Raw genomic sequence first — 26,626 nt, 5'->3', positions numbered from 1 at the left:
GGCAAATTCTAATTGCCTTGGGCCATCCATTTTGGCACAAAGATCCAGGTTAACCCCAAAAAAGGATTAGATTAGGGGTGGCCACTTTAAGACCTTTGAACTTCAACTCCCAGAATTCCCTAGCCATTATGGGAGCTCTGTGAATTAAAGTCCACAGGTCTTAAAGTGGCCAAGTGTTAGAAATTCTGTTTATATAAAGCACCATGCAAAAAACAACAACAAAGAGCACAGTCACCATGTGCTTTACTGCTCAACTATATAACTGTAATAGGAAATAGGAAACTCTACTTAGAACAAAAGAGCATAGAGCAAAAGTGCATATACCATAGACCCAAACTTGTATTCTACTGGCTGAATGCTTCTGTAATCGTTGCAGTAGAAAATACATTCCAACAGGTATTTCAATACCAAGATTGGACACCCTTGAATTAGATGTTCCCACAGGTGTAGAAAAACACAGAGGTATCCTGAACCCTGGGTATTTAAAGTAACTCAAAAATTAACGATCTCAGGAGCAGATACTGCACTGATTTAATTTCTTCAGTAGATAGTATTGGTGTTTTTTCCAGCTCCTAGTGGGATCAGGGGAGCTGTGAGAATTTGCTGTCGATTTGGGTGCAGGAAGGGATAGATAAAAGATTTGCAAGTCGAAGGAGGTTTTTTTTTTCATATTGAAGAAAAGGGATCCATTTTTGTTCTTGAAGGCTGAACATCGGGATGCAGTCTGTTCTTTTTACCTGAAAGAGAGTCAATCTCCAATCAGACAGGGCAGCCAAAAATGAAATAGAGGCAGTCCTCGACTTACGACCACAATTGAGGACAGAATTTCTGTGGCTAAGTGAGACAATTGTTAAGAGAATTTTTAAAATCAGATTATTTCATCGTGTTTTTTTAGGTTTGCTTCCCTCTGCTGGTAGAAACAGAGGAGTCCGTCCCCTCCGCTGCACTTTATACCATCTTATACAAATGCCTCCATTCCAACTGGCTGTCAGAGAGAGACCGGCTGAGCCAGGGGGAGGAGTCAAGCAGGGAATTAATCTGGAATCTTTATGTAGGCAGCAATAGCCAAAGTCCAACCTCCCTTTCAATCCCATTTGAACCTTATCTAACCTTATCTCTTCACATGTGGGATCTATAACAGAATAACAGATTTGGAAGGGACCTCGGAGGTCTTCTAGTCTAACCCCCTGTGCAGGCAGGGAACTCTATACTATTTCAGACAAATGGTTGTACAATCTCTTGTTAAAAGCTTGCAGTGTTGGAGCACCCACAGCTTCCAGATGCAGATGCCATTGGTTAATTGTTCTAACTGACAGGAAATCTCTCCTTAGTTCCTTCTTAGTTCCTTTTCTCCTTGATTAATTTCCATCCATTGCTTCTTGTCCTGCCTTCGGGTGCTTTGGACAATAGGTTGAACCCCCCCTCCTCTTTGTGGCAGCCCCTCAAATATTGGAAGATTGCTATCAGTTTACCCCTTTTCACTAGACTAGACATACCCAGTTCCTGCAACCGTTCTTCCTGTTTTAGCCTCCAGTCTCCTAATCAACTTTGTTGCTCTTCTCTGCACTCTTTCTAGAGTTTCAACATTTTTATTTCGTGGTGACCAAAACTGGATGCCATATTCCAAGTGTGGCTTGGTTCTTCACACCCGGGTCATGGATGCCCTCCTTACAGCCCCTGGCGCTCTGCCCTTCAAATTTAAATCCATCTCACTTGGTATAGTAGGTGAATCGCCAGCTGCATTTAGCAACGGCCTGGTTAACCAGGGTTGCATTAAGGAGCCGTGGTGGCACAGTGGTTAGAATGCAGCATTGCAGGCTAACTTTGCCAACTGCCAGCAGTTTGATCCTCACTGACTCCAGGTTGACTCGGCCTATCCATCCTTCCAAAGTGGGTAAAACGAGGACCCAGATGGTTGGGGGCAAGAGGCTGGCTCTGTAAACCGCTTAAGAGAGGACTGTAACGCTCTATGAAGCAGCATATAAGTCTATGTGCTATAGTTATTGCATGAACATGTGTGATGTTTTTCCAAAGAGGGATAATTCACACATTGGTTTTCAGTCTTCCTTTCCTGGGTCTGTTACTTACCGTCCTCTCCTGGGGGCACCTCTTGCTCCACCTCTGCCTCTACCTCTATTCCCTCGCTGTATGTTACCTCCACGTTGTGTCTTACGCTTGGGAGCTGTTGTTTTCCTAAAGAAACACACACAAAATGAGCATAGCTCTGAACACTAAGTTGTCAATGGAGAATGGAGTTGTCTTGGCCCTTAGTTTTAAACTAAACCTACATACAGTTAGACTTGTGACTTATGACAATAATTGAGCCCCAGATTTCTGTTACTAAGCAAGATGGTTATTAAGTGAATTTTTCCCCTTCTGAAATATTTACCATCCTCCTTTTTTCTTCTGTGGGCTCAGCTGCCTCTTATCTGACTATTGCCTAGTCTGTGGCTCTTCTATCTCCCAAGGTTATTCTCACATACCACTATACAATCTTAGATGGGATACGGTAGCAAAGGGTTGAAGGACATTTATTCAGTTCTTTAGTTGAAATTAGACTGTCAGAATCAACTGGATGCCAATTTACTGCCAAAACTGAAAGCAGGATCCAGGACTTCTGATGTACCACCTTCTTCTCTGCTGTGTCCAAAGTCCAATGACCAATACTCCCCCTCGTCCAGTTCCTGTTGGAGGCACGTCCAAAGGTGCTTCCGGGCTCAAAGGATTAACTAGTGACATCACCATAGCCCAGGGGACACCTGTGGGAGCGCCTTTCATGTCTCTGTCAAAGCTGACAAGCTGGAGCTAATAACAGGCACTCAGCCCTCCAGGTAGCAGCACTCAGGTCTCAAACACAAGCTTGTTAACATCCAACCCAGCATCCTAATCATGTGAGCCACCATGCTCCTTATGACCAATGCTATTTCATGTAAACAAGAGCATTCAAGGACCATTTAATTGGATAGCAACTTACTTTGCTGCTTGTGTTGGTGCTGGTATTGGTGGCGGGGTTGCAGCTGGAGCTGGTGCTACCGCTGCCACGCTGGCGGCCCGGGCAGGTTGAGAAATACTACTAAAGAATTTTAAAAAAATATTGTGAGAATTCCTTTGAATTCTGTTGTTTAACAAGCTGTGTTTTGCTTCCCTGGGCTTGCATCTAAGGCAGAGGTGGGGAACGATGGGAAAGAGATAACAGTCGCCATGGCCAACTTGCTGTGGCCAACTCGCCATGGCCAACTCACCACAGCCAACTTGCTGTGGGACAATTTAACAATTCTATTTAATTATTTAAAATCAATGAAAAATATTTTAATTTTTGCCATTCATATTTCATTCTGTCCCTTCTTTTGCATCCTTCCTTTAATTATTCTATTCCACCATTTCTTTGATAGTAGTGCAACTCTTATCCTGCAGCGAGTTGGCTGTGGCAAATTGGCTTTGCTGAGTTGGTTGTGTTGAGTTGGCCGTGGTGAATTGGCCATGGTGAGTTGGCAGTGGTGAATTGGCCATAGTGAGTTGGCTGTGACGAGTTGACTGTGGTGAGTTGGTCGTGATGAGTTGATCGTGATGAGTTGGTCGTGATGAGTTGGCCATGGTGACTTGGCCATGGTGAGTTGGCTGTGGTGAGTTGGCCATGGTGAGTTGGCTGTGGTGAGGAGTTGGTCATGATGAATTGGCCATGGTGAGTTGGCAGTGGTGAATTGGCTGTAGTGAGTTGGCTGTGGCGAGTTGACTGTGGTGAGTTGGTCGTGATGAGTTGGCCATGGTGAGTTGGCCATGTTGAGTTGGCCATGGTGAGTTGACCGTGATGAGTTGGCTATGGTGAGTTGGCCATGGTGAGTTGGCTGTGGTGAGTTGGCCATGGTGAGTTGGCCGTGATGAATTGGCCATGGTGAGTTGGCTGTGGTGAGGAGTTGGTCATGATGAGTTGGCCATGGTGAGTTGACCATGGTGAGTTGGCTGTGGTGAGTTGGCCATGGTGAGTTGGCAGTGGTGAATTGGCCATAGTGAGTTGGCCATGGCGAGTTGACCGTGGTGAGTTGGTCGTGATGAGTTGGCCATGGTGAGTTGGCCATGGTGAGTTGGCTGTGGTGAGTTGGCCATGGTGAGTTGGCTGCAGTGAGTTGGCCATGGCGAGTTGGCCTGCAGCGAGTTGGCCATGGTGAGTCGGTTGTGGCATGTTGGCCACAGAAAATTGTCACAGACCCAGGAACGATAATCGCCCCTTATGACTTGTGGACTTCAACTCCCAGAATTCCCAAGTTAGCATGGTGTGTCGATGTTTCAAACACCTATTTCTTTCAAAAAAAATGGAGTCTAAATATTACCTTCGAGTAGGCCTAAGCATCTGATAAGCAGTTAGGACTACAAGCATTGAGACCACGAAAAATGAAGACATTGCAATTCCTATGATGCCTCCTACAGAAAGCCGGTTTCCTTTCCTGGCAGTAAGTCCTTCAACAGAAGAGAATATATTTAGCTCAGGGTTGAACTTTGGAGTCCTTGGTGCTCATCTGCTTTCTGCAGATGTTGCATTATCCAACTAGGTAACATTTTCAGTGCTAGAAGGGAGTGGGATTTGATCTCTCTTTGTATGCAATAGTCTGCCCTACCAGCATTGGACAGGATGCGATTTTCCATGATGGGCGAATAGGCGGAAATATAAATTAAATAAATAAATAAATAAAATACTATTATCTGTTTGTTTGTCTGTTTGTTTGTCTGGTATTAATCCCTGCTTATCTGGGCTTAGTGTTAAAGAGAATGTGTTCTTTTTTCTTCTTCTTAGTTTTTTATTGTCTCTTTTGAATGATGTGTAAATGTAGTTTATCTCTATGTGTCTGTTGCTGGCTAATGTGCAGAAGTGCCATGCATCTGGGAATCCCTTAGCATTTTCGGATTTAGCTTGATCTAGTATGGCCACAGTAGCCCTGTTGAAACTATGATTGGATCTGTCTATGTGTGGTGAGATTAAGGAGATTAAGGAAACAGAGTCAGTCCTTTTTTGAAACAACAAACAAATCAATACAAAAGTCAATAACAACAAAAAAATAGACAATAAATTAACACATCCCGCAAAGGATTATTGAATATGGGAAGGATCTATATAATGTAATTATAAAGGGGGGAATATGATGAACATTTATATATAAAAAGATTGGAAGTCATGTCTTTACTTTACTTTTTTCTTCTTTACTTGTTATTGTAATTTTTCTTGACACTTTTCTCTGTCTTTTTCGTTTTTCTATTTTCTCTTTATTTATTTCTTTTTAATGTTTTAATTATGAAAAAAAAACTTTCAATAAAACACACACATACGTGAAATTAATCTGGGTATGTATACGCCGATTCCCTCCCTCCCTCCCTTCCTTCCCCTTCTGCCATCTTTCCATCTCTCTCTTCTTCCCTTCCCACCTTCTTCCTTCCTTCCTTCCCTCTCCCCAGCTCCACATAGGCAATGCCTTCACATGGGCAAAAACACCTGGTGAGATTGCACCTGGAAAACAGGTGATTTGTACATTCGAGGATGCCAACTGGGCTTTTTCAACCCTCCCTATAGACAACCCTGCAGTGAGCCCAGATCTACGTTCAGCCTGGCTTTATCCTACAGAAAAAGAAAGAAAGAAAGAAAGAAAGAAAGAAAGAAAGAAAGAAAGAAAGAAAGAAAGAAAGAAAGAAAGAAAGAAAGAAAGAAAGAAAGAAAAAGAAAGAAGAAAGAAAGAAAGAAAGAAAGAAAGAAAGAAAGAAAGAAAGAAAGAAAGAAAGAAAGAAAGAAAGAAAGAAAGAAAGAAAGAAAGAAAGAGGGAGGGAGGGAGGGAAGGAAAGAAAGATTACCTTGAATATGCAGATATACTTTCCCCACTCTCTTCCCTGTCTTCTTCTCCATCACCCCTTTGTAAAATCCCTCATCCTGAGTGGTGAGATTTTTGATGTGCAGGGAACAATCGGAGTTGAGAAATTCCCGTCCTGTGGCACCATCTTTGAAGGCCAGCTTAGACAGAGGGGGCAAGCTATAGGTCACGATGGGTTTGGCTCCATCATCGCCCCCTCTGAACCAGCTGCAGGTACTGAGGGTGTTGGTGTCTCCAGTCGGGGTGAGGGTGACATGCCCTCCTATTTGGGGTTTCTCGGGGTCCAACGCAATATTAGTAGAATCTAGGGGAGCCCCAGGCTTTGTGGTGAGAGGGCGACGAGAGGGAGGAGGGGGAGGAGGAGGAGGACGGGGAGGAGGAGGAGGACGGGGACGAGGTGGGGGAGGAGGAGGAGGGGGAGTAGTGGGAGGGGGAGTAGTGGGAGTGGGAACACGAGGAGTAATAGTGTCGCTGGTAGTACTAGGAGGAGCTTCAACCCGATGGAGGCAAGAACTCAAGAGATATGCTGGATGGAAAGGGGAAAAAAAATAATCAATATTTAGTTCAGCAAAAATTTAACCTTGGCAAAGAACAGTAACTTTTGCAGCTTGATGATCAAAACTAAAGGAATATCTTCCAAGTTTAGACTCTTGAGGAAGGGAGTTAAAGAGGCAATTCTAGAAGGGTAACCTGCCACCATGACCTAAGGTAAAAGTAAGGGCTTCCCTGTCCAGTCATGTGTGACTCTAGGGGGCAAGCGGAGGGAGCCGGCATTGTCCGAAGACACTTCCGTAGTCATGTGGAGAGCATGACTACATGCCGAGGGGGCAGGGGACGCTGTTACCTTCCCACCAAAGTGGTACCTATTTACCTACTCGCATTTTCATGCTTTTGACCTGCTAGATGGGCAGGAGCTAGAGCAAATAACAGAAGCTCACCCCGTCACGGGGCACTCGGGTCTCAAACCCGGGCCGTCAGCTTTCTAGCTGACAAGCGCAGCATCTTTAACTGCCGAGCCATTGCACCCGCTATGTACCGTTATCTAAAAAACTTACAATATATATTTTGTACCGGAGCTGCTGTGAATATCTGTCTCTCACCTGTTAGAAACCAAACCAGCCAAGATTGTTTACATCCAGAGAGGCTAACGACTGCCAAGTGGTGTCTGGATGGTATTCCCGCCACTCTTGGGGATGGATGAGTCTTAACCATGGTAGGGGATGATTGTTGTGCACATCTGGAACTTCTCCTTTTATTTCCCCCATCAGATTCTCGGAATCTTAAGCTGAGTCACTATTCACCCATCCCCGGTCTATCCTGCTGTAGTCTGGGGCATTGGCAGGAATTCCCACCTACGTTTTCCAGGTAACAGGAAGAGGTCATAAAGCAAATAGGTGAGTCATGGTTAGCACAGGAACCTCTCTGAAGCAAGCAAATAATTTTTTTTAAAAAAATTACCTCTCTGGGGTAATTTAAATCCAGGGGCTTTGAAATAAAGTTAACTTTTCTTTATTTCGATAGAGGTATGATTTCTGTTGCGAAGTGAGATAGTTGTGAAGTGAATTTGGTCCCGTTTTATGACCTTTCTAAAGGACACGGTGTCTCAGTGGCCAAGAGTAAGGGATGCGGTGCCTCAGTGGCCAAGACGCTGAGCTTGTTGATCAGAAAGGTCGGTGGTTCGAATCCCTAGCATTGCCGCGTAATGGAGTGAGCTTCCGTTACTTGTCCCAGCAGCTTCTGCCAATCTAGCAGTTCGAAAGCACATTAAAAAATGCAAGTAGAAAAATAGGAACCATCTTGGTGGGAAGGTCACAGCATTCCATGTGCCTTCGAAGGCCTTTAGTCATGCCGGCCACATGACCATGGAGACGTCTTCGGACAGTGCTGGATCTTCGGCTTTGTAACGGAAATGAGCACCGACCCCTAGAGACGGAAACGACTAGCACGGATGTGAAAGGAGGGGAACCTTTACCTTTATGAACTTTCTGGCCGGAGTTGTTGAGTTGGCAACATGGCTGCTAATGGAATCTGGCTTCCCCGTTGATTTTGCTTCTCCAAAGGTCACAAAAAGGAGATCACTTGAACCCTGGGATACCACAGCTGTCATAAATGAGTTGCCAAGCATCTGAATTTTGATCATGTAATCACGGGGATCATGCAACCGTCATAACTGATGAAATAAGTCAAAAGCCACATCGTTCAGTGCCGTTGTAACTTGGAACAGTCACTAAATGAACTGTCCCAAGTCAAGTGAAATGTAGTTTAGAGTAAAATGTTGATATTTTCTCTGTAGTAACAGCAGAGGTGGTGTTCAGCGGGTTCGGACCAGTTCTGGAGAATCAGCAGTGGAAATTTTGAGTAGTTCGGAGAACTGGCAAATCCCACCTCTGACTGGCCTCACCCCAATCTAGTCTTTGCCTCCCATTGAGTCCCAGGTGATCGGTTGTGTCTTCTTTGATTGCCCTGCACAGGAGAACAGAGCTGGAAAGCAGGTCAGCGGGGAGGGGAGGGAATGGGGATTTTGCAGTAGCCTTCCCCTGCCACGCCCACCAAGCCACGCCCACCAAGCCACACCATGCCCACCAAGCTATGCCCACAGAATCGGTAGTAAACATTTTTGAATCCCACCCCTAAGTAACAAGTAGCCCTCCACGTACAACCGCAATTTAGCTCCAAATTTCTGTTGTTAAGCAATACAACTGTTAAACAGTTTTGCTCGATCTTACGATCTTTCTAGCTGCCATCGTTAAGTAAATCGCTGCAGTTGTTTAGTTAGTAACACAGTCGCCAATCAGATTTCCCCGTTGATTTTTCTTATCACAACGTCGCCAAAATGGATCCCATGACCCCGGGACACTGCAATCGTCATAAACACGAGCCGCTTGCCAAGGATCTGAATTTTGATCACATAACCATGGTCGTACATGTGAAAAACGGTCCCTTAATCAGTGGTGGTATGCGACCAGTTCGGACCGGTTCTCAGCTGGTATGGGGAAAGCTGCACACCGGCGTTAGGCATAGTGCACCCACCAAGCCACGCCCACCAAGCCACACCCACCAAACCAGTGGTAAAACGATTCGAATCCCACCACTGCCCTGAAGTCACTTTTTCCGGGTGAGGCTGTAACTTCGAACGTTCACTAAGCGAATGTTCGTATGTAGAGGTGTTGTGACTCCGGGTTTGGAATCTGCTCCTGTGGCAGATATAAGTTCGAGCGATGAGGATATGGCAGCAAAATATGAGCCGGCATTGCTTAGTGACTTGGATAGTAGCCAGGATGAGGAGATGGATTTAACAAGGGGAGATAAACCTGATTTATTGGAGTTGTCAGGACCTTCGACCTCCTCTGGTTCTTTATCTGACCAGCAGCCGGGAATGGCTAACAAGGAAGGCATGCGAGAGTTTTCCAGTGGAGAAGACAACTTGGAGAACTTATGGCTTGACGTCAGAAATAGGAGGAGGCTGAGACGCCAATCTCAGTTAGAAAGGAGGCGTCGAGCCAGTAACTAATTAGGGAAATTAACACGCTCCATAAGTGGATAAAAGGACACGGCTGGGCTGGTGGAATTCGCCAGAAGCAAAGTGACTAAATGGGAGTGAAGACATGCAGCAAACTCTCTGAGGCTTGTGAATTACTGCCACACCAGGATTGCCTGACAGAGTGTGGATTTATTGCTGTGTTTTGGAATTACTTCAGCCGTTCTCTTGTGGGGGTTTGTTTTTGATTTGAGTTAATTCTGAAACGGCTGCTTTTTGTTTTGCTCGCCTGCAATTAAAGGGGAGACATAACATTTAGGACGATCCAGGATTCGTGATTTCTCACAGTCCTGAGGGTGTGGCAGGGGGGGGTGTTTAGGAGTAAAACTACAATGCAAACAGCACACACCACAATTGTCGTACAGTCAGGACTTTATTCCATCGTGACACAGGAAGCTATTTTTCTGCCCCTGGAATTTAAGAGGGTAAAATTGCTGTTGCTTTGGCATGCGTTAAGATGGCCTTGGCTTCCCAGATGGTTTGGATTCCTTTTCTTGGATGAAAAGCTGCAAATTCTATGGTGCTGGTTGAATTCGGACCATTTGGGGTGGTTTTGTTTTGTTTGTTAACCTGAAAAGAAGAACAAAAAAATCAGAACAACAATTTACACATCTTGGTTAAGACCAACCTTCCAAAAACCAGGGTGCTTTTCCCCCTGAAACCACTAGGGGGCAACCTCACTTCAAATTTTCCTACCAAGGAAGGGGAGCTTTTCTCAACCAGGCCCCTTTAAGAGGGGTGGACTTCAGCTCCCAGAATTCCCCAGCCAGCCATGTTGGCTGGGGAATTCTGGGAGCTGAAGTCCACCCTCTTAAAGGGGCCAGATTGAGAAACACTGAGAATCAATCTGGCCACTTTAGAGGGGGTGGACTTCAACTCCCAAAATTCCCCAGCTAGCCATGTTGGCTGGGAATTCTGGGAATTGAAGCCCACTCCTCTTAAAGTGACTAGATTAAGAAACACTGAGAATGAAATATTCTCAGTTCTAACTGCAGGAATTCTGGCTTAGGTTTGACTTGGTGACTATCAATAATATTGATAATAGTCTAATTACATCTTAATAAACAATTGTGGGGAGGGGTGTGATTACAGGTGATCCTCGACTTATGACCACAACCAAGCCCCAAATTTCCGTTGGTAAGCGAGACAGCTGTTAAGTGAATTTTGGCCCATTTCACAGCCATTCTTGCCCCCGTGGTTAAGTGAATCAATGCAGTTTAAGTCAGTAACACGGTTGTCAGGTGATTGTCAGAAGGTGATCACATGACCCCCAGGATATTGCACCCATCATAAGTACATGCCAGTTGCCAAGCATCTGAATTTTTGATCGGGTCTTGTTGCCTGTGCGAAAAACAGCATAAGTCACTTTCTTTTCCAGTGCCCCTTTAATGTCCACTAAATGAATGGTTGTAAGTCCAGGACTACCTGTATTCCATTCTTAGTCAACATAGATAGGTTGTGATGACCCAGGGTGGGATACAAAACAAACACAGTCACAGAAAACAGGTGAAGCCCCTTTTATTCCTTCATTTTGCTTCCAGTTCCGAATATCTTTGACGGAAGACAAAAAACTCCCACACAAACAGTTACAAGAAGAAGGGAAAAGCAACACAAACCAGGCAAGATAAGGGCTGGAGGACATCCACAGATAACACACACTGGGAAGGATGCCAAACTCAGAGAGGAACTATAAACTAGAGATATTTTCATGCTTTGTTTCCAGCGTTCGCCCGTATGCATGTCCATCCTCTTATCCAGTTGTCACAGCTGCAGCCCATGAAGAGGATCAAGGCCCTCTCCTCCCCCATTGACCACGTCTCTCCCTTATCCTCTCCTCCCTGCATGCCCTAGGATGGAGAGGGGATGGGCCTGGGTCCTCCTCTGACTGCCCAGCCGGCCTCTGCCCTTCCCCAGCCTCCTCCACAACCTCCAGAGCCACACTTCCCCTCCCTGTTGGCTGTTCCTCCTCTCCCTCAGAGTCAGTCTCCACCAGGGGCATGACATAGGTGTTAAAAGAAAGGTAAGCATCAATATCGAGGAAGAACTAACCCATCAAATTTCATTTCCTTAAGCATCCGGATTCTGGTTTGCCTCCCTATTCGCTGATCTACGAGAAAAAAGCATTAGTGGAGGTATAAATTAAATAGGAATTCCTTCAAATGAGAAAAAGATTATTTCTTTCCCTTTCTGCCTTTCCCCCCCCAGTATTTCTCATTTTTCTCCCAGGGTCTGTGTTCTGTCCCAGCTTCCCACACATGAGATTAAGTTGCTCACAGAATCACAGATTTACTCAGCGATCTACCATTCTGCAAACTGCTACCTGAGTCTGCACTGAAAAATAGAAGCTTCCGTCCTCAGGAAGGTTCAGCTCTGCTTTTAGATTAGCTAGAAAGAAAGAAATCTGATGATTTCCTGCTTTCTAGCTAATCTAAATCTCCAGGCACAGCTGATAGTCAGAACAACTGATGGCCGGGGGGAGGAAAAATAGCAACTCACCAAAAATTAGGTTAAGGCACAATGCAGGCAAGTTGGATGGCACGCATGCCAAGTAAGAAATGAGTGGGCAGGGCAAGGCCAGCCAGTGGCATGATTTGCCGGTTCTCTGAACCGTGCAGAATCGTAACAGCCGGTTCTATAGAACTGGTCTGACCAAGTAGAATCCCACCCCTAGACCTAGGGGCTGTTTACTCTCTCTCTCTCTCTCTCTCTCTCTCTGACAGCTCCATTCCCTCTTCCCCTCGGAGCTCTCAGGTGACCTTGATGCTGACCCACACCTCCTCCTCGTCTTATTCGGCTGTTGGAGGGGCTGGCAGCTGACAGGCCACAATAGTCTGGAGCAGCAATCACCAACTGGTGGGCTGAGGCCCACCGGTGGGCCACGAGAAAATTTTGGTGGGCCGCAGAGAAATCTCACCCCCAGAATACCACCCCAAAGCTGGTAGCGCCGATGAGCAGCGGAGACCAAATCGGTTCTCTCCGATGCCCAGCTGTTGAGCCCACCCACTGGGCTCCCATAGTCACCTTTATCTCCTGCTTTTGAAGTGCGGTTGCTTTGCGGCGGCTCAGTGGAGTGCTGCGCAGCAGCTGCTAAAGCAACCGGGAGAGTGCAGGATTGCTGGAGGTGAGTCGGAAAGTGCACGTTTGGCGCACGCATGTGCACAAAGTGTGTGCACGTGTGCAAAGTGCGCTTACCAAGCCATGCCCACCGAACCGGTGGTAAAAAGTTTTGAAATGCACCACTGAAAGGGGAGGTTGACTTTCATCCTGGCCAATCGCCTTTCCTCCCCAGTTCAGTGAGTGTGTGCTTTGCACGCATGCCCAGCATTTCAAAAGCAACTGTCAGCCCTACCAGAGCCAGGGCTGACATTCCGGGGGATGGACGGTTGTCCGGGACCTCACAGCACTGATGACAAAGTGCTGGTGAAGACTGGCGAAAGGGGTATGTACTGCACATGTGCAGCCACCAGATGAGTGACTCTGATGAAAACTGGAGACTGGGGAAGGCGTTGCACATGTGTGAACAACAACTGAGAGGTGGGGTGTTTTTGAATTAGCTTGGAAGTGGGGTTCTCCTTGTACGGAGAATGAAGATTACAGGGTGTGGTGGAGGCGGTGGGGTTGCACGGCGATATCAATGGTGGGGACCACTCAACAGGCAGTTCTGACAAAAAGCGATTTATTGCTAGTCAGTTCGTGCTGTGTTTTCACTGCAGAGATAAAACAACATTGTCAGGAGGTCTGTTTTTTTTTTGTCTTTATTTTCTGGCGTGAATAGCGGGACCTGACAGCAACGAGTAAGCTCTAAAACAGGGGTGTCCAACCTTGGCAACTTTAAGACTTGTGGACTTCAACTCCCAGAATTCCTCAGCCAGCAAAGCTGGCTGAGGAATTCTGGGAGTTGAAGTCCACAAGTCTTAAAGTTGCCAAGGTTGGACACCCCTGCTCTAAAAGTTATCTTCTACTGCACGCCGGGTGAGTAAAACAGCTGAGGCGCAGCAATTTGATGCGCAGCACCTATCAGCTGAGCCGCAGAACATGGAAATAAAGGACAGATCAGGGCAGGGATTGATGGGTGGGGCCAACTGATCACAGGAACTACCGGTTCTCCCGAACCGTTCTGAACCGGCAGAATCTCACCCCTGCTGTTACATTTTTCTTTGATGTCTTAATCCTAAAAGGGAATGATTGATGGGTCTTAGGGCTTTCCCTTTTTATTGGGTTTTTTCCCCATTTTATCGGAATACTTTAATAAATTGCTTTAAATGACCTCCCGACTTGGTTGCTTATTGGGTAAGGTAAACCAAGGCAGATCTTAGGATCAGATTTAGCCATTAATACTTACGCATCCTGGGTTGCCGTTGCTGAGCTGCTGGCTGCTTGTGTGGTTGTTGCACTCCTAAAGAGAGAAGGAATAGGAGAGAGAGAGAGAGAGAGAGAGAGAGAGAGAGAGAGAGAGAGAGAGAGATATGGTGTTGATTCCACAAAACGCTGATGTAGGAAATTAGCAGGCTAAGACTGAGGGAGGGGTCACAGGTGTCATTAGTCTCGAATCCCTTCATTCCCACAAGAAATCTAAGTCCAGCCCTCCTTGAATTCCATGGACTTTCATCTATCGCCAATTTGCTTTGACCATTAGTAGCTCAGATTCTTCTAGAGAACTTAAGCTTCCAATAAATCCTTATAGCCATTTGAACTGCCCGGATCCCCTGATTTTCCTGGCGCTTGATATTTGCATTTCTCAGGCCAAATAGTTGGTCAATTTCTTCAGATTCCTCCAAAGGAAAAAAACGTTCAAAAATATCTCAAGGGCAATTTAATAATGAAAAATAGGATGTCTAGTTGCAGCCCTTAGCTTCCTTGTTGCTAAATAGCCCGGGGACACTGATTATGTGCAAAATTCTCTTTCTTTTGAAGTTATTTCTAATGTCTATTTCTTCACACACAGAGAAAACTGGTGGAAGACAAACGATAGAAGAAATTACCATCCCTATTCAATTGTAGATTTACTATGTCCCAGAATTATGGCCACCGGCTGCAGAATTCTGGGAGTTGAAGTCCTGTATTGGTATTCCTACTGAAATTCTTTTGCTCTTAACAGAACAAAAACTTCCTGTTTCATTTTGTCTGGTGTGTCTGCTCCGAATATCATCTTAGATGTGTTTGTCCCCCCCAAGTTTGGCGATTTTTAAACGTGTGGACTTCAACTCCTAGAAATCCCCAACCAGCTTGGGAATTGAAAGGCACAATCTTAAAGTTGTAAAGTTTGAAACCCACAATTCAGAGGCTTGGCAGCGGATTCCTATTTATGATGGTTTGCCATGTCCCAGGGATCATGGGATCCCCTTTTGCAGCCAAGTCACTGGGGAAGCCAGATTCACTTAATGACTGTACTACGATCACAACCCCTGCAATGATTCGCTTAGCAACTGTAGCAAGGAAGAATTGAGGTTCAACTCCCTTGACAAACGTCTCACTTAGCAAAATAAACTTTGGGGTCAATTGTGGTCGTATGTCGAGGAATACCTGTATATTCACCTTCATTCACAATAAAACAGCTAATTGAACTCTTCACCTGGTTGTTCACTTCCTGACACCCAAACACCATTGCCGTGTCACTTTAGATACACCTGCCCAAGGTCCACCATTGCTGTTCTAGCCCAAGAGTCTTTATTTCTATACTAATTAACTGTTAGTCCAGAGGTGTTAAACTCAAGGCCCACGGCCTGCATCCAGCCTGCGATGTGGTCAGATGTGGCCTGCGGGGCCATCCTGGAAAATGTAAGGGGGGTTGGCCCGCAGTTGCTTCCACCCTAGTCTACCCAATGTAAGGAAGAAACATCAGGCCGGTGGTTTGGGGAGTGGCATCAAGATGGCCACGCCCACCCAGTTGGCCACATCAAATCCAAGAAAGAAAACCTTAGGCTCCATTTAAAATAGAGAAAAAGGACTTTTTACTGACTATGAAGTGGTAGCAACTGGAGAAATACAAGATCTGAGGCAAAGATCTGACTGGAAATATTGAAGGACCAGCCGCAGTGCCTTTGCTGGCCATGGGGGGGGGATATGCATGGCCTGTTTCTGGCCAGCAGGAGGCTGTGCATATACCCCACGAGGCCCCCACATGGCCCATTTTTGGGATGGCAGAGTGCTGCTGGGGACTGGGGAGGCTGAAAATGGGACGAGTAGGGGCTGTCAACTCATAAAATATTTCTATTGTCTTTTTAGAGTTGCCAACAGAAAGGGAAGGGGAAGCAGCACAGCAGCTTGCAAAACTGAAAGTGCATTCCATAAATGTTTTCAAAGATAGTTACTAGGTGACTGAAGTTTCTGCTGTGCAAAATTCTAACTGGAGAGTATGATTGATGACTCTTGGCTGTGGAGGTGTCCCATTGGAGAATATGAATTACGATACACCCAGGGGGTGGGGAGAAAACCAGGGTCAAGGATGACAGTGAATGATGTGTCTCAGAGTCAGCTACACCCAGGCAATGCTGGCATGTTTATTCCTAATAAATCTTCTTTAAGTTTGGCTTGGGACCTATGATTTAAATGGGGGATAACTGCCAGTAACTGCGGGAGCCCTGACACTGGACATCCAATCTGAGTTGTCAGGTGTCATTTCATGTGGTACATCTTCAGGTGGCATCTCAGACATCTGGTATGCCAAGATGGTTGACCTTGGCCTGGAAAAGATAAGTGGCTGCATTTGCGCAGAAAGCAAGAAAGCACCCCAATTTTTACAATTCACACAATTTCAACTTCCAGTACCCTTCCCCCCACAAGGCCCAATTATTCCTACCCCCCCCCCCATCCTGTTTCTATGGCAGCCCCAAAGAGTCAAGTGGCAATGCCGGACCTTTTAACTCCCAATAAATCGTTTTGAAGTTTGGCTCGAGACTCATGATTTAAATGGGGTTAAGTGCTGGAATCCTGACATCCAGCAGAAGAAAGAATCTTGGAGGTTGACACCTACCCAGTCGGCCATGCCCGCTGGACCCCCACCCCCGAGGTCAACCACAGCCGTGATGCAGCCCTCAATTAAATTGAGTTTGATACTCCTGTGTTAAGTCATTCACCTTCAGATTTTCCCTCCCTTTCTTTGCGTTTTCCAAAAGATTAAAGGCTGGACCTGCTTAGCGTAAGGAAGAGTTTACATTACCTAAAAGGGGTTCCTCTAGCTTGGTACGCCACTAGGCCTATGACCAACACGATCCCAACGAGGCACCCAGCGGAAATACCAGCAATAATTCCTGCACTCAAAGCTTTCTTCTTCGCTGGCTTGTCTGTGGATGCAACTGAAACACAACCCAAACACTTTAGAGCTAGTCCTCGACGTACAGTGATTCATTTAGCGACCGTTCGCAGTCACCATGGCAAAGAACAAAAAGTGACCGTTTCTCACACTTACGACAGTTGTGGCATCCCCTGGTCACGTGACTCAACATTGGCAACCGGCATGTATTTATACGTGATCCCCTTTTGCGACCGTCTGATGAGTAAAGTCAACAGGGAAGCCGGATGCACCGAACCACCGCAATGCTCCCTTAACAATGGGAGCGATTCACTGAACAACGGTGGCAAGAGAAGTCGTAAATTGAGGCAAAACTCACTTCCGTCTTGCCCAGCGATGGAAATTTGGGACTCGGTTGTGGTTGTAAGTTGAGAGCTACCTACATTATGATTTTGGGCAGTTTTGGCTGCGTTGGCTGGAAAATTCTGGGAGTTGAAATCCAGGCATCTTAAAATTCTGGGAGTTGAAATCCAGGCATCTTAAAATTCCTGGAGTTGAAATCCAGGCATCTTAAAATTCCTGGAGTTGAAATCCAGGCATCTTGCTAAAGTGAAGAAACCTGCTTTAACTATTTCCTCAGGGTATTCTTCGATTCAATCCAAATCAGCTTTGGAGCCACACAAACCCTTATCCTTATGACTCGTGGAGGGACCGGAAACCATAATCCACTGAGTGAAAAAAAGAAAGTCCTCCCTTTCCAAATAAGTATGAATTAGAAAAAAGATGAGCTTTGACAGTGACTGTCAACGCATAAAATATTTCTCTGGTCTTTTTAGAGTTGCCAACAGAAAAGGAGGAGAGGGAGCAGTGCAGCAGCTTGCAAAACCGAAACTGCATTCCATAAATGTTTTCAAAGGTAGTTTCTAGGTGACCGAAGTTTCTGCCGTGCAAAATTCTAACTGGAGAGCATGACTGATAACTCTGGGCTATGGACGTGTCCCATTGGAGAGTATGAATTACGATACACCCAAGGGTGAAGAGAAAACCAGAGCCAAGGGTGACAATGAATGATGTGTCTCAGAGTCGGCTACACCCGGGCAGTGCCGGACATTTTAACTCCCAATAAATCCTTTTGAAGTTTTGGAAGTTTGGCTCAAGACTCATGATTTAAATAGGGGTGACTGCCGGAATCCTGACAGGGGCCTCATGGGGCCTCCAGGCAGCCCGTTTTTGGCAGGCAGGCAGGCATCTCCCGGCTCCTTGCCCCAGCAGCCCAAGGAGGAGAACTACAATGCTGATCTGGCCTTTGCAGAAATCCACTTTGACACCCCTGATCTAGAGAGCAAATGTTGTGTCTCTCTTGAATGCATGCTTAATTATTCCCCCTTTAAACAAGTCCAATAATTCCAGGAGCAGCTGAGTCAGAATGAGAACAAGCTTTTTTTTAAAACAAACAAACAAACAAACAAACAAGAACCCTACCAGTAAACGCGTGAATTTACCTCTTGTGATCATTAAGAACACTTCCCCGAATAAGGATTTTGCAGGGAGATTCATGATTACCCCGTAAAGGCCCATGTCTAAATTTGAAACATTATTGATGCCAAGGACGCACTCTTCCAATGGCATGTGGCCAGAATGATAGCCAGGTCGGGACTCGAAGGTGTTGTTCGACGGATAATACAGCACGATTTCACGGAAAGTTTCATTTTCTCCTCTGTACCACAAGCAGGACTTGGTGTCGTTCGTGGGCTTTTCAGGAATAAGCCTGACGTCCTGCCCTTCTAAAGGAAAATTTGGTGTCACTTCAACTGTAAAATCGGGCGGCTTCGGGGTTTGAGCTTGTATGAGCATAAAGTAGGAATTCACAAGATGAGCTGCAAAAGAAAAGGCATTTCAACATTCATCTCATATGTATGCTAGCTCAATACCTGTGCTTCGCTACGAAACTAGCTTAATTTTTTTGGGAGGAAAATAAGGGGTGAAAAAATTCTGCCTCTGCCTACCAGCATCCATTGGTATTCATCTGGCTTGCATCCTGTCAGTGTGTGAGAGAGTTGAGGGCAGTTTGGAAACTAAAAGAGTATTTGCTGTGTGAGACAGAAGGAGACAGCAAGGAGCCTGGGCGTGGCTTAGTTCAACTGTTCTGTACTAAAGCTGCTTGGTGCTGTGAAACTGTTTTGCATTTGGAAGAGATTTCTTTTCAGGTGGGGGGGGGTAGAACTCTTCAACATCAGAGTGTGTTAATAATAATATAGGAAATAGCTAGTTAGCTAGCGAGCTAGCGAGCTAGCGAGATAGATAGATAGATAGATAGATAGATAGATAGATAGATAGATAGATAGATAGATAGATAGGTAGGTAGGTAGGTAGGTAGGTAGGTAGGTAGGTAGGTAGGTAGGGATGGATGATAGATAGATAGATAGATAGATAGATAGATAGATAGATAGATAGATAGATAGATAGATAGATAGATAGATAGATAGATGTAGAGAGATAGATATTAGATAGATAGATAGATAGATAGATAGATAGATAGATAGATAGATAGATAGATAGATAGATAGATAGATAGATGAGAGAGCAGGAGATGGATAGATAGATAGATAGATAGATAGATAGATAGATAGATAGATAGATAGATAGATAGAAAGAAAAGATAGATAGATAGATAAATAAGATAGGCAGGTAGGCAGAGAGAAAAAGAGAGGGGGGATAGAGAGAGACAAATATAGATGATGATATAGATACCAATGATAGATAGGTAGATAGATAGATAGATAGATAGATAGATAGATAGATAGATAGATAGACAGACAGACAGATGAGAGAGCAGGAGATGGATAGATAGATAGGTAGGTAGATGGTAGATATGGACAGACAGAGAGACAGAAATCAACGAATTGATTGTCCAATTTTTTTTTCTCCTTTCCCCAATAACCAATTGTTGGGCTAAACTCTTTCTCTTTTTTCCCCTTGTACTCCTTTTAGTGCAAAGGCTGATCAGACACCATAATCAAGACATTCAATTTGGTTCCATGATGAGCATCAAAGAGCACTTCTCATTCTACTCAGATGACTCCAACTGTCATGGTCCTAAAATATAAGGCGCGCGTGGCTAATTCCAAGCAACTGATTGCTCCGTCGGTTCAGGGCACCTTAGATCTTCTCCAGGGTCCTTCTCGATCTCTTGACCCCATTCCACCCCCCCATGCTTGCTATTCCAGACCTTGCTCCCCAGACTCCCAATCAGACCTGTGAGAAGCCACACCAGCTGGGATGTTCTCCATTCTGATAGTTTCTTGTGCTTGGGCAGCATCGCCATGATGTTCTTAGCAGATCTAGGAGGAAAGAGCTTGTGACATGCTGGGAGTTCCTCAAAGGGCCCAGCCAGGTGCCTCAGTTTCCCCCCCTTGTCTTTCGCCCACACTGTCAGTGACTATCCAAGGGAAGTCCTGCACTCCTGCTTCCCCCCACCCCCACAGCCGACCTCACTGTCAGCCCCTCCCACCATTCCTTTATGAGCTCTCAAGGCAGAGGACGACGTCACAAAGCAGGCAAGAGCCCCCATGGAGAGGAATAATAACAGATAACAGATAATCAGAGTTGGAAGGGACCTTGTAGGTCATCTAGTCCAACCCCCTCACCCAAGCGGGAGACCCTACACCATTTCTGACAAATGGCAGTCCAGTCTCTTCTTGAAAGTCTCCAGTGATGGTGCTCCCACAACTTCCGAGGGCAACTTCTGTTGGTTGATTGTTCTCACTGTCAGAAAGTTTCTCCTTATTTCCAGGTTGAATCTCTCCTTGTTCAGTTTCCATCCATTATTCCTTGTCTGGCCTACAGGAGCTTTATTAAATAGCTTGACCCCCTTCCTCCTCCCTGTGGCAGCCCCTCAAATATTGGAAGATGCTCTCCTGTCTCCCCTGGTCCTTCTCTTCACTGGACTAGCCAGGCCCAGTTCCTGCAACCGTTCATCGTATGTTTTAGTCTCCAGTCCCCTAATCATCCTGGTTGCTCTTCTCTGTACTTTTTCTAGAGTCTCAACATCTTTTTTGTAATGTGGTGAACAAAACTGGATGCAGTACTCTAGGTGTGGTCTTACTAAGGCTTTATAGAGTGGTATTAGTATGGTATTACTGGTATTAGTAAGGTTGACCCTTGTTCCTTTGGCCTAGTCAGATTCTCAATCCCGAGACAAGAGATGCTGGAGGGAAGGGAGCATCCTGGATATGTCCCCCCCCCCGATGGAAATGGGGAAGGATCAAATTGGGGTCCTGATGGTGCTTTTTCAAGAGGTCAATGGTTTTGGTTTTGCCTTGAAGACTTTTCGCTTCTCATCCAAGAAGCTTCTTTAATTCTGACTGAATGGTGGAGGATGGAAGGATTGATATTCCTTGAAATCCTCTGGTTGTTAGTGCTCTTCCTGAGAGTTGTTGAGGTCACTTGGAGGTCTATCTGTGTCCTCGGGGTCCCCTGAGTAGTGCAAATGGGTGTGGCACCTCCTTGGAACTGGCGAAAGGATTGTGTTGTAAACAGGAGACGGCTGGGTGACTTTGGGACAATCACCAGGAGACTGGGAGTTCTAGTCCCATCTTAGGCATGAAAGCCAACTGGGTGACTTTGGGTCAATCACTCCCTCTCAGGACAACCCACCTTCCAGGGTGGTTGTTGTGGAGAAAATAGAAAGAGGAAAGAGTATTGGGTATCTTCTCCAGCTTGGGTTACTTTAAATAGTAGTAAACGTGGAATACAAATCGAAATAAATAAAGTTTGTGTCAGCTTTGGAAGCCATTTTTCTTAGAAGCTTAGTGCCTGGGAAACTGGGAGGGGGGATTTTAAAGACAGGTGGAAGTTTAGACCTAGCAACATTCTTCTTCTGAGTCAAGGCCGTGCCATCCTGTGCCTGGGATAGGAGTGGTTGGAGGAACGTCTCCAGCTGGGATGATCGGGGGACTGGACCACGTGATGGACTGATGGGTGCAAGGGAAGAGTTTCGGATTTTCGATTACGAAGGGAAAACCTGGAATTCTCAGATTTCTCTCATGACTTCTCTCAACATGACTTCTCTCAATAAATTCTTACTTGAATGAACTTTGTTTCGGAGTGCTGAATGAAATGGGGAAGTTTCTTTGGAACGCTGACACTAACTCGAATCCTTAAATTTTACAAGCAGCATCCCCTGATACTGAGGGCTGTCCGGGGTCCTGAGCGCCAAGCGCCGACCTGCCAACTGGGCAGCACAAAGACTCAGGGAAGATGGAGGAGAAGGAAGCTACCAAAGAGGGAACCATGGGAACCAGAGGTGCTATTCAGCAGGTTCTGACCAGTTCTGGAGAACCGGTAGTGGAAATTTTGGGTAGTTCAGAGAAGCAGCCAACACCACCTCTGACTGGCCCCGCCCCCATCCATTCTCTGCCTCCAAAGTCCCAGCTGATTGGCTGGGTCTTCTTTGGTTGCCCTGCACAGGAGAATGGAGCTGGAAAGCAGGTTAGCGGGGTGGGGAGACAATGGGGATTTTGCAGTATCCTTCCCCTGCCATTCCCACCAAGCCACACTCACAAAGCCATACCATGCCCACAAAGCCACGCCAACAGAACCAGTAGTAAAAAAAAATTGAATCCCACCACTGGATCAGACTTATTGTCAGATGTTTAACATCATATGTTTAAACAAACATGTCAAAACGTGACACGAGTGGCTCATTTCAAGGTAGCATGTGAGCTGGCTGAGGAATTCTGGGTGTGGAAGACCTCAAGTCTTCAAGTTGTCATATTTGGAGATCCTGTTTTATAAATGGATCCTCAACAAGGCCTTCCAAGGATGGTGGAGACCAGATCGAAAAAGGTGCATCAAAAATTAAAGGAGATCCAAGAAGTGAAGTGTCTTATCCCTACCACTTAAATTAACCAACCATATGATAATTTCACCAACCAGAAAAACCCATCTCTTTGCTGTTAGAGCAAGTACCAGACAGCCCCAGCTGCTGAGAGCTACCTCCACGATGGTCTCCTGGACCAGTGGTGGGATTCAAAAAATTTTCACTACCGGTTCTGTGGGTGTAGCTTGGTGGGTGTGGCTTGGTGGGTGTGGCAGGGAAGGTTACTGCACAATCCCCCTTCCCTCCCCACCCCACTAACCTGCTTTCCAGCTCCGTTCTCCTGTGCAGGGCAACCAAAGGAGACCCAGCCGATCAGCTGTGGGCATGGCTTGATGGGTGTGGTGTTCTGTGGGCGTGGCTTGGTGGGTGTGGCATGTGGCTTGGTGGACGTGGCAGGGGAAGGTTACTGCACAATCCCCATTCCCTCCCCACCCCACTAACCTGCTTTCCAGCTCCGTTCTCCTGTGCAGGGCAACCAAAGGAGACCCAGCCGATCAGCTGTGGGCATGGTTTGATGGGTGTGGTGTTCTGTGGGCGTGGCTTGGTGGGTGTGGCATGTGGCTTGGTGGGCGTGGCAGGGGAAGGCTACTGCAAAATCCCCCTTCCCTCCCCACCCCACTAACCTGCTTTCCAGCTCCGTTCTCCTGTGCAGGGCAACCAAAGAAGACCCAGCCGATCAGCTGGGACTCAATGGGAGGCAGAGAATAGACAGGGGCGAGGCCACTCAGAGGTGGCATTTGCCAGTTCTCCAAACTACTCAACATTTCCGCTACCGGTTCTCCAGAACCGTTCAGAACCTGCTGAACACCACCTCTACCTTGGACATGCTGGAATCTTATTTTCAAACCCAACTGGAAAATCCTTCCTCTCGCATGAAAGGCAGCTGGATGACTTTGAGCTAATCATCAAGAGACAATGAGTTCCAGTCCCACCTTAGGCATGAAAGCTGGTTGGTGACTTTGAGCCAATCACCAGCAGGTGGTGAGTTCCAGTCCTGCCATAAGCATGACAGCTGGTTGGGGAACTTCGGACCAGTCCCTCTCTCTTATAGCCCAACCCACCTCACAGGGTTGTTGTAGGGAAAATAGGAGGAGGAAAGAGTATTAGGCGTCTTTGCTACCTTGAGTTATTTACAAAAATAACAACAGCGGGGTAAAAACCAAGTTACTAAATGAATCCCTATTTCCACAAGTTTATTGGCACCCGATTCAAGGCAGAACATTGCTAGTAGCTGTTGAACCAAACGCACCACCAGATCAAGAATCTATACAGGAGAGTTATGGAATTATGGGTGTGTTTAGCTCTGGAGATCTCTAACAATTTCTCTCCCTTTTCCGTTACGCCTGTTCTCTTCTTACGCACTTCATAAATGGCTCTGTCACCCGATCTAAGATTCTGGAGGTGTAGCAGGCAGTCCTTCCCAAGAAAGTGCCGTTTATCGTAGGCCGCGCTGAAATAAATCGTGTGGTTCTGTACATAATAAATCAAGATTTCAGAATATGCCAAGGTTTCGTTTTCTCTTTTGTACCACGCACAGGAAATGGTGTCGTTCTTGTTTTCTTCTGGGAAAAGGGTAACTTCTCCTCCTAATTTAGGGTGTTTGGGCTCCATGTGGATCATAATGGTTATATCGCTGCCAATTTGTGCGAACACCAAAGATGAAGTTAAGATACGAACTGCGGGGAGAAAAATGGACATGTCTAAGCAAAAATGACAAAGAGAATAGTAAGGAGGCAATGCCAGTTTTTGCTGCCAAGAAAGTCCAAAGATGATTTTTAACATTTGGCCCTGAGGGAGTTGTGTACTCCTTTTATAAGGATCAGACTTATCAACAGATATTTAACATCACAAATTAAAACAAACATGTCATGGCTTATTTCCAGGTAGCACGAGATAAGACGTGCTAGCTCCACAATGCCCTGTTAGTTTGTTTATTGGTTCATTGATATATTGATGTGCCATGTATTGATTTATGACACTTATATGCCGCCCCCCTCACTGATAAGGAAAAAGATATAGAAACAATTACAATTATAGTGCTGTGTAAAAACTAGAACCAAGGGGACCGATGGCAGAGGGATGATGTCTTCTTTGGATCAGGGCATCAGTGACTGTGTGCAGGTCCTCAAGAAGATCCAGATAAGGACACAACTGGTGCACCACACAAACTTGCGCAAAGGCCCTCCTAGCCACAACTTCCACTTGACCAGGAGTTGCGAGTCTAGGAGAACGGCTCCAGCTGCTCGCCACATCTGTCTGGGGGTAATGCAAGCTCCTTCAGAACTAACGAGGATAAACAACCAGGCCTGATGCTCTCCAAATGTTTTAGTTCAGAAGTCTCCAAACTTGGCAACTTTTAAGACGTGTTGTGCTGCCCTGCTCACACACACACACAGGTAACTGTGGTTTAGTGCAGTGGTCACCAACCGGTGGGCCGGGGACCACTGGTGGTCCGTGAAAAATTTTTGGTGGCCCGCAGAGAAATGTCCCCCCAAAGCAATTAATCCAGGCTGCGCGGGAACACAAGGCTGCGCCACCCACGTGTCCCGACCACCTGCTGGCCCCCACCCTTCGGCCAAGTGCAAACCTTACCTTGAGTAGAGCCACACGAGCTGGAACTGGAATGTAAGACCAACGGCGAGGGAGGGAAATCCGCCCCGGGGTGGCTGCTGACATTGGTGGGAAAGTCAGTCCCATATTCCACAGCTGCAGTAGTCACAGGACTGGCCCTTTGGTTATCCCAGAGCAGCTGCTCCTCCACTCGGGTGCACCGGCCTGTCATGGACTGGAGGAGCTGCTCCGGGATGACCAAAGGGCCAGTCCTGTGACTACTGAAGCTCCGGAATATGGGACCGACTTTCCTACCAATGTCAACAAGCCACCCCGGGGCGGATTTCCTTCCCCTGGAAATTTTGGACCACCAAAATTTTCTCACAGACCACCAGTGGTCCCCAGCCCACCGGTTGGCGACCACTGGTCTATTTAAAGGCAAGGCTGGCAGTGGAATTCTGGGAGTTGAAGTCTACAAGTCTCCCCAGTTGAGAGATTCCTGTTTTAGATGAACCCCGCTATCTTCAGCCAACATGGCCTCCCAAAGATGGCGGAGACCAGATCGAGAAAGGTGCATCAAGGATCAAGAAGGGAAATGTCTTCTCCTGCACCGCACATCTTCACCATCACCATACCCTAATTTCAACCAATCAGAAGTGCCCATCTCTTACCTATTAAAACAAGTACCAGGCAGCCCCAGCTGCTTAGTGGTACCTCCATGATGGTCTCCTGGAGATGGAAATGACTTGGACATGCTGGGATCTTATTTTCAAACCCAGCTAGGAGCATCAACCTTTCTTCCACTTTCTCCCAGCAAAGTTGGGGTCTTTTAGCTGGACAACCCCACCCCACCCACTCAGCCACCCCGAGTCTTTGATCTCTTGAAGCTTCTCAGTTATTTTCCCATTCCCCTCCACTCCTATTATGATTCCCCAAGTCAGATGGACGAAGGTCATAATGCTAAGTGGCACGGTGACTTTGGGCCAATCCCCAGGAGACTGGGAGTTCTAGTCCCGCCTTAAGAATGGGAGCCAGCTGGGTGACTATGAGCCAATCACCAGGAGACTGGGAGTTCTAGTCCTGCCTTAGCCATGAAAGTAATTGGTTGACTTTAGGCCAGCCATTCCCTCTCAGCCCAACCCACCTCACAGGGTTGTTTTATGAAGAAAATAGGAGGGGGAAGATGTACTGGATATGTTCACCGCTATCTTGAGTTTTTTTGTCAGAATAATAAAGGCACTACAAAGAAAGAAATACAATATTGTAAACTGGTCTAGACTTAGAGATAGAATAACAGAGTTGGAAGGGACTTTGGAGGTCATCTAGTCCAACCCACTGCTCGAGCAGGTGAGCCTATATTCCAAATATTAGCCTCTACCTAAGATCGAACTCACAGCCCAGAAATTGAGCAGCGAAGAAGTAAAAAATATGTTTCGACTGGTTATTTTGGCCCTTATTAATCTCCTAGTCCTACAGGAATATGTGAGCCCTTCTCTCACTCCTTCAGCCTTGGGTCTCCAATGACAGGATGATCCATGACCCCTAAAAAAGTATTCGTCGTAAAATATATCAGC

General features: G+C 46.2%; 1 protein-coding gene and 1 long non-coding RNA gene across 2 annotated transcripts; both read right to left on the bottom strand.

The window, feature by feature from the left end:
- Positions 1-605: 605 nt before the first annotated feature.
- On the bottom strand, positions 606-4,417 carry LOC148129969 (uncharacterized). Its single transcript, XR_015750419.1, has 4 exons — positions 4,329-4,417; positions 2,975-3,073; positions 2,089-2,193; positions 606-737 (listed from the first exon to the last, which is right to left on the bottom strand). It is a non-coding gene; the product is annotated as an uncharacterized LOC148129969 (long non-coding RNA).
- A 1,183-nt stretch (positions 4,418-5,600) lies between these two features.
- On the bottom strand, positions 5,601-25,806 carry LOC148129968 (pregnancy-specific glycoprotein 22-like). The gene is made up of 5 exons (XM_087970411.1): positions 25,740-25,806; positions 23,861-24,178; positions 18,124-18,498; positions 5,836-6,156; positions 5,601-5,605 (listed from the first exon to the last, which is right to left on the bottom strand). The coding sequence occupies exons 1-5, from the start codon at positions 25,804-25,806 to the stop codon at positions 5,601-5,603; spliced, it is 1,086 nt and encodes a 361-aa protein (XP_087826537.1).
- Between the last annotated feature and the right edge of the window lie 820 nt (positions 25,807-26,626).

Source organism: Notechis scutatus, chromosome 8 (assembly GCF_049901735.1).
Source record: "Notechis scutatus isolate UNSWTSFEM ecotype Mainland chromosome 8, rNotScu1.2, whole genome shotgun sequence".
NCBI classification, from domain to species: Eukaryota; Metazoa; Chordata; class Lepidosauria; order Squamata; family Elapidae; genus Notechis; species Notechis scutatus.
This window is presented reverse-complemented; position numbering and strand designations above follow the sequence as displayed.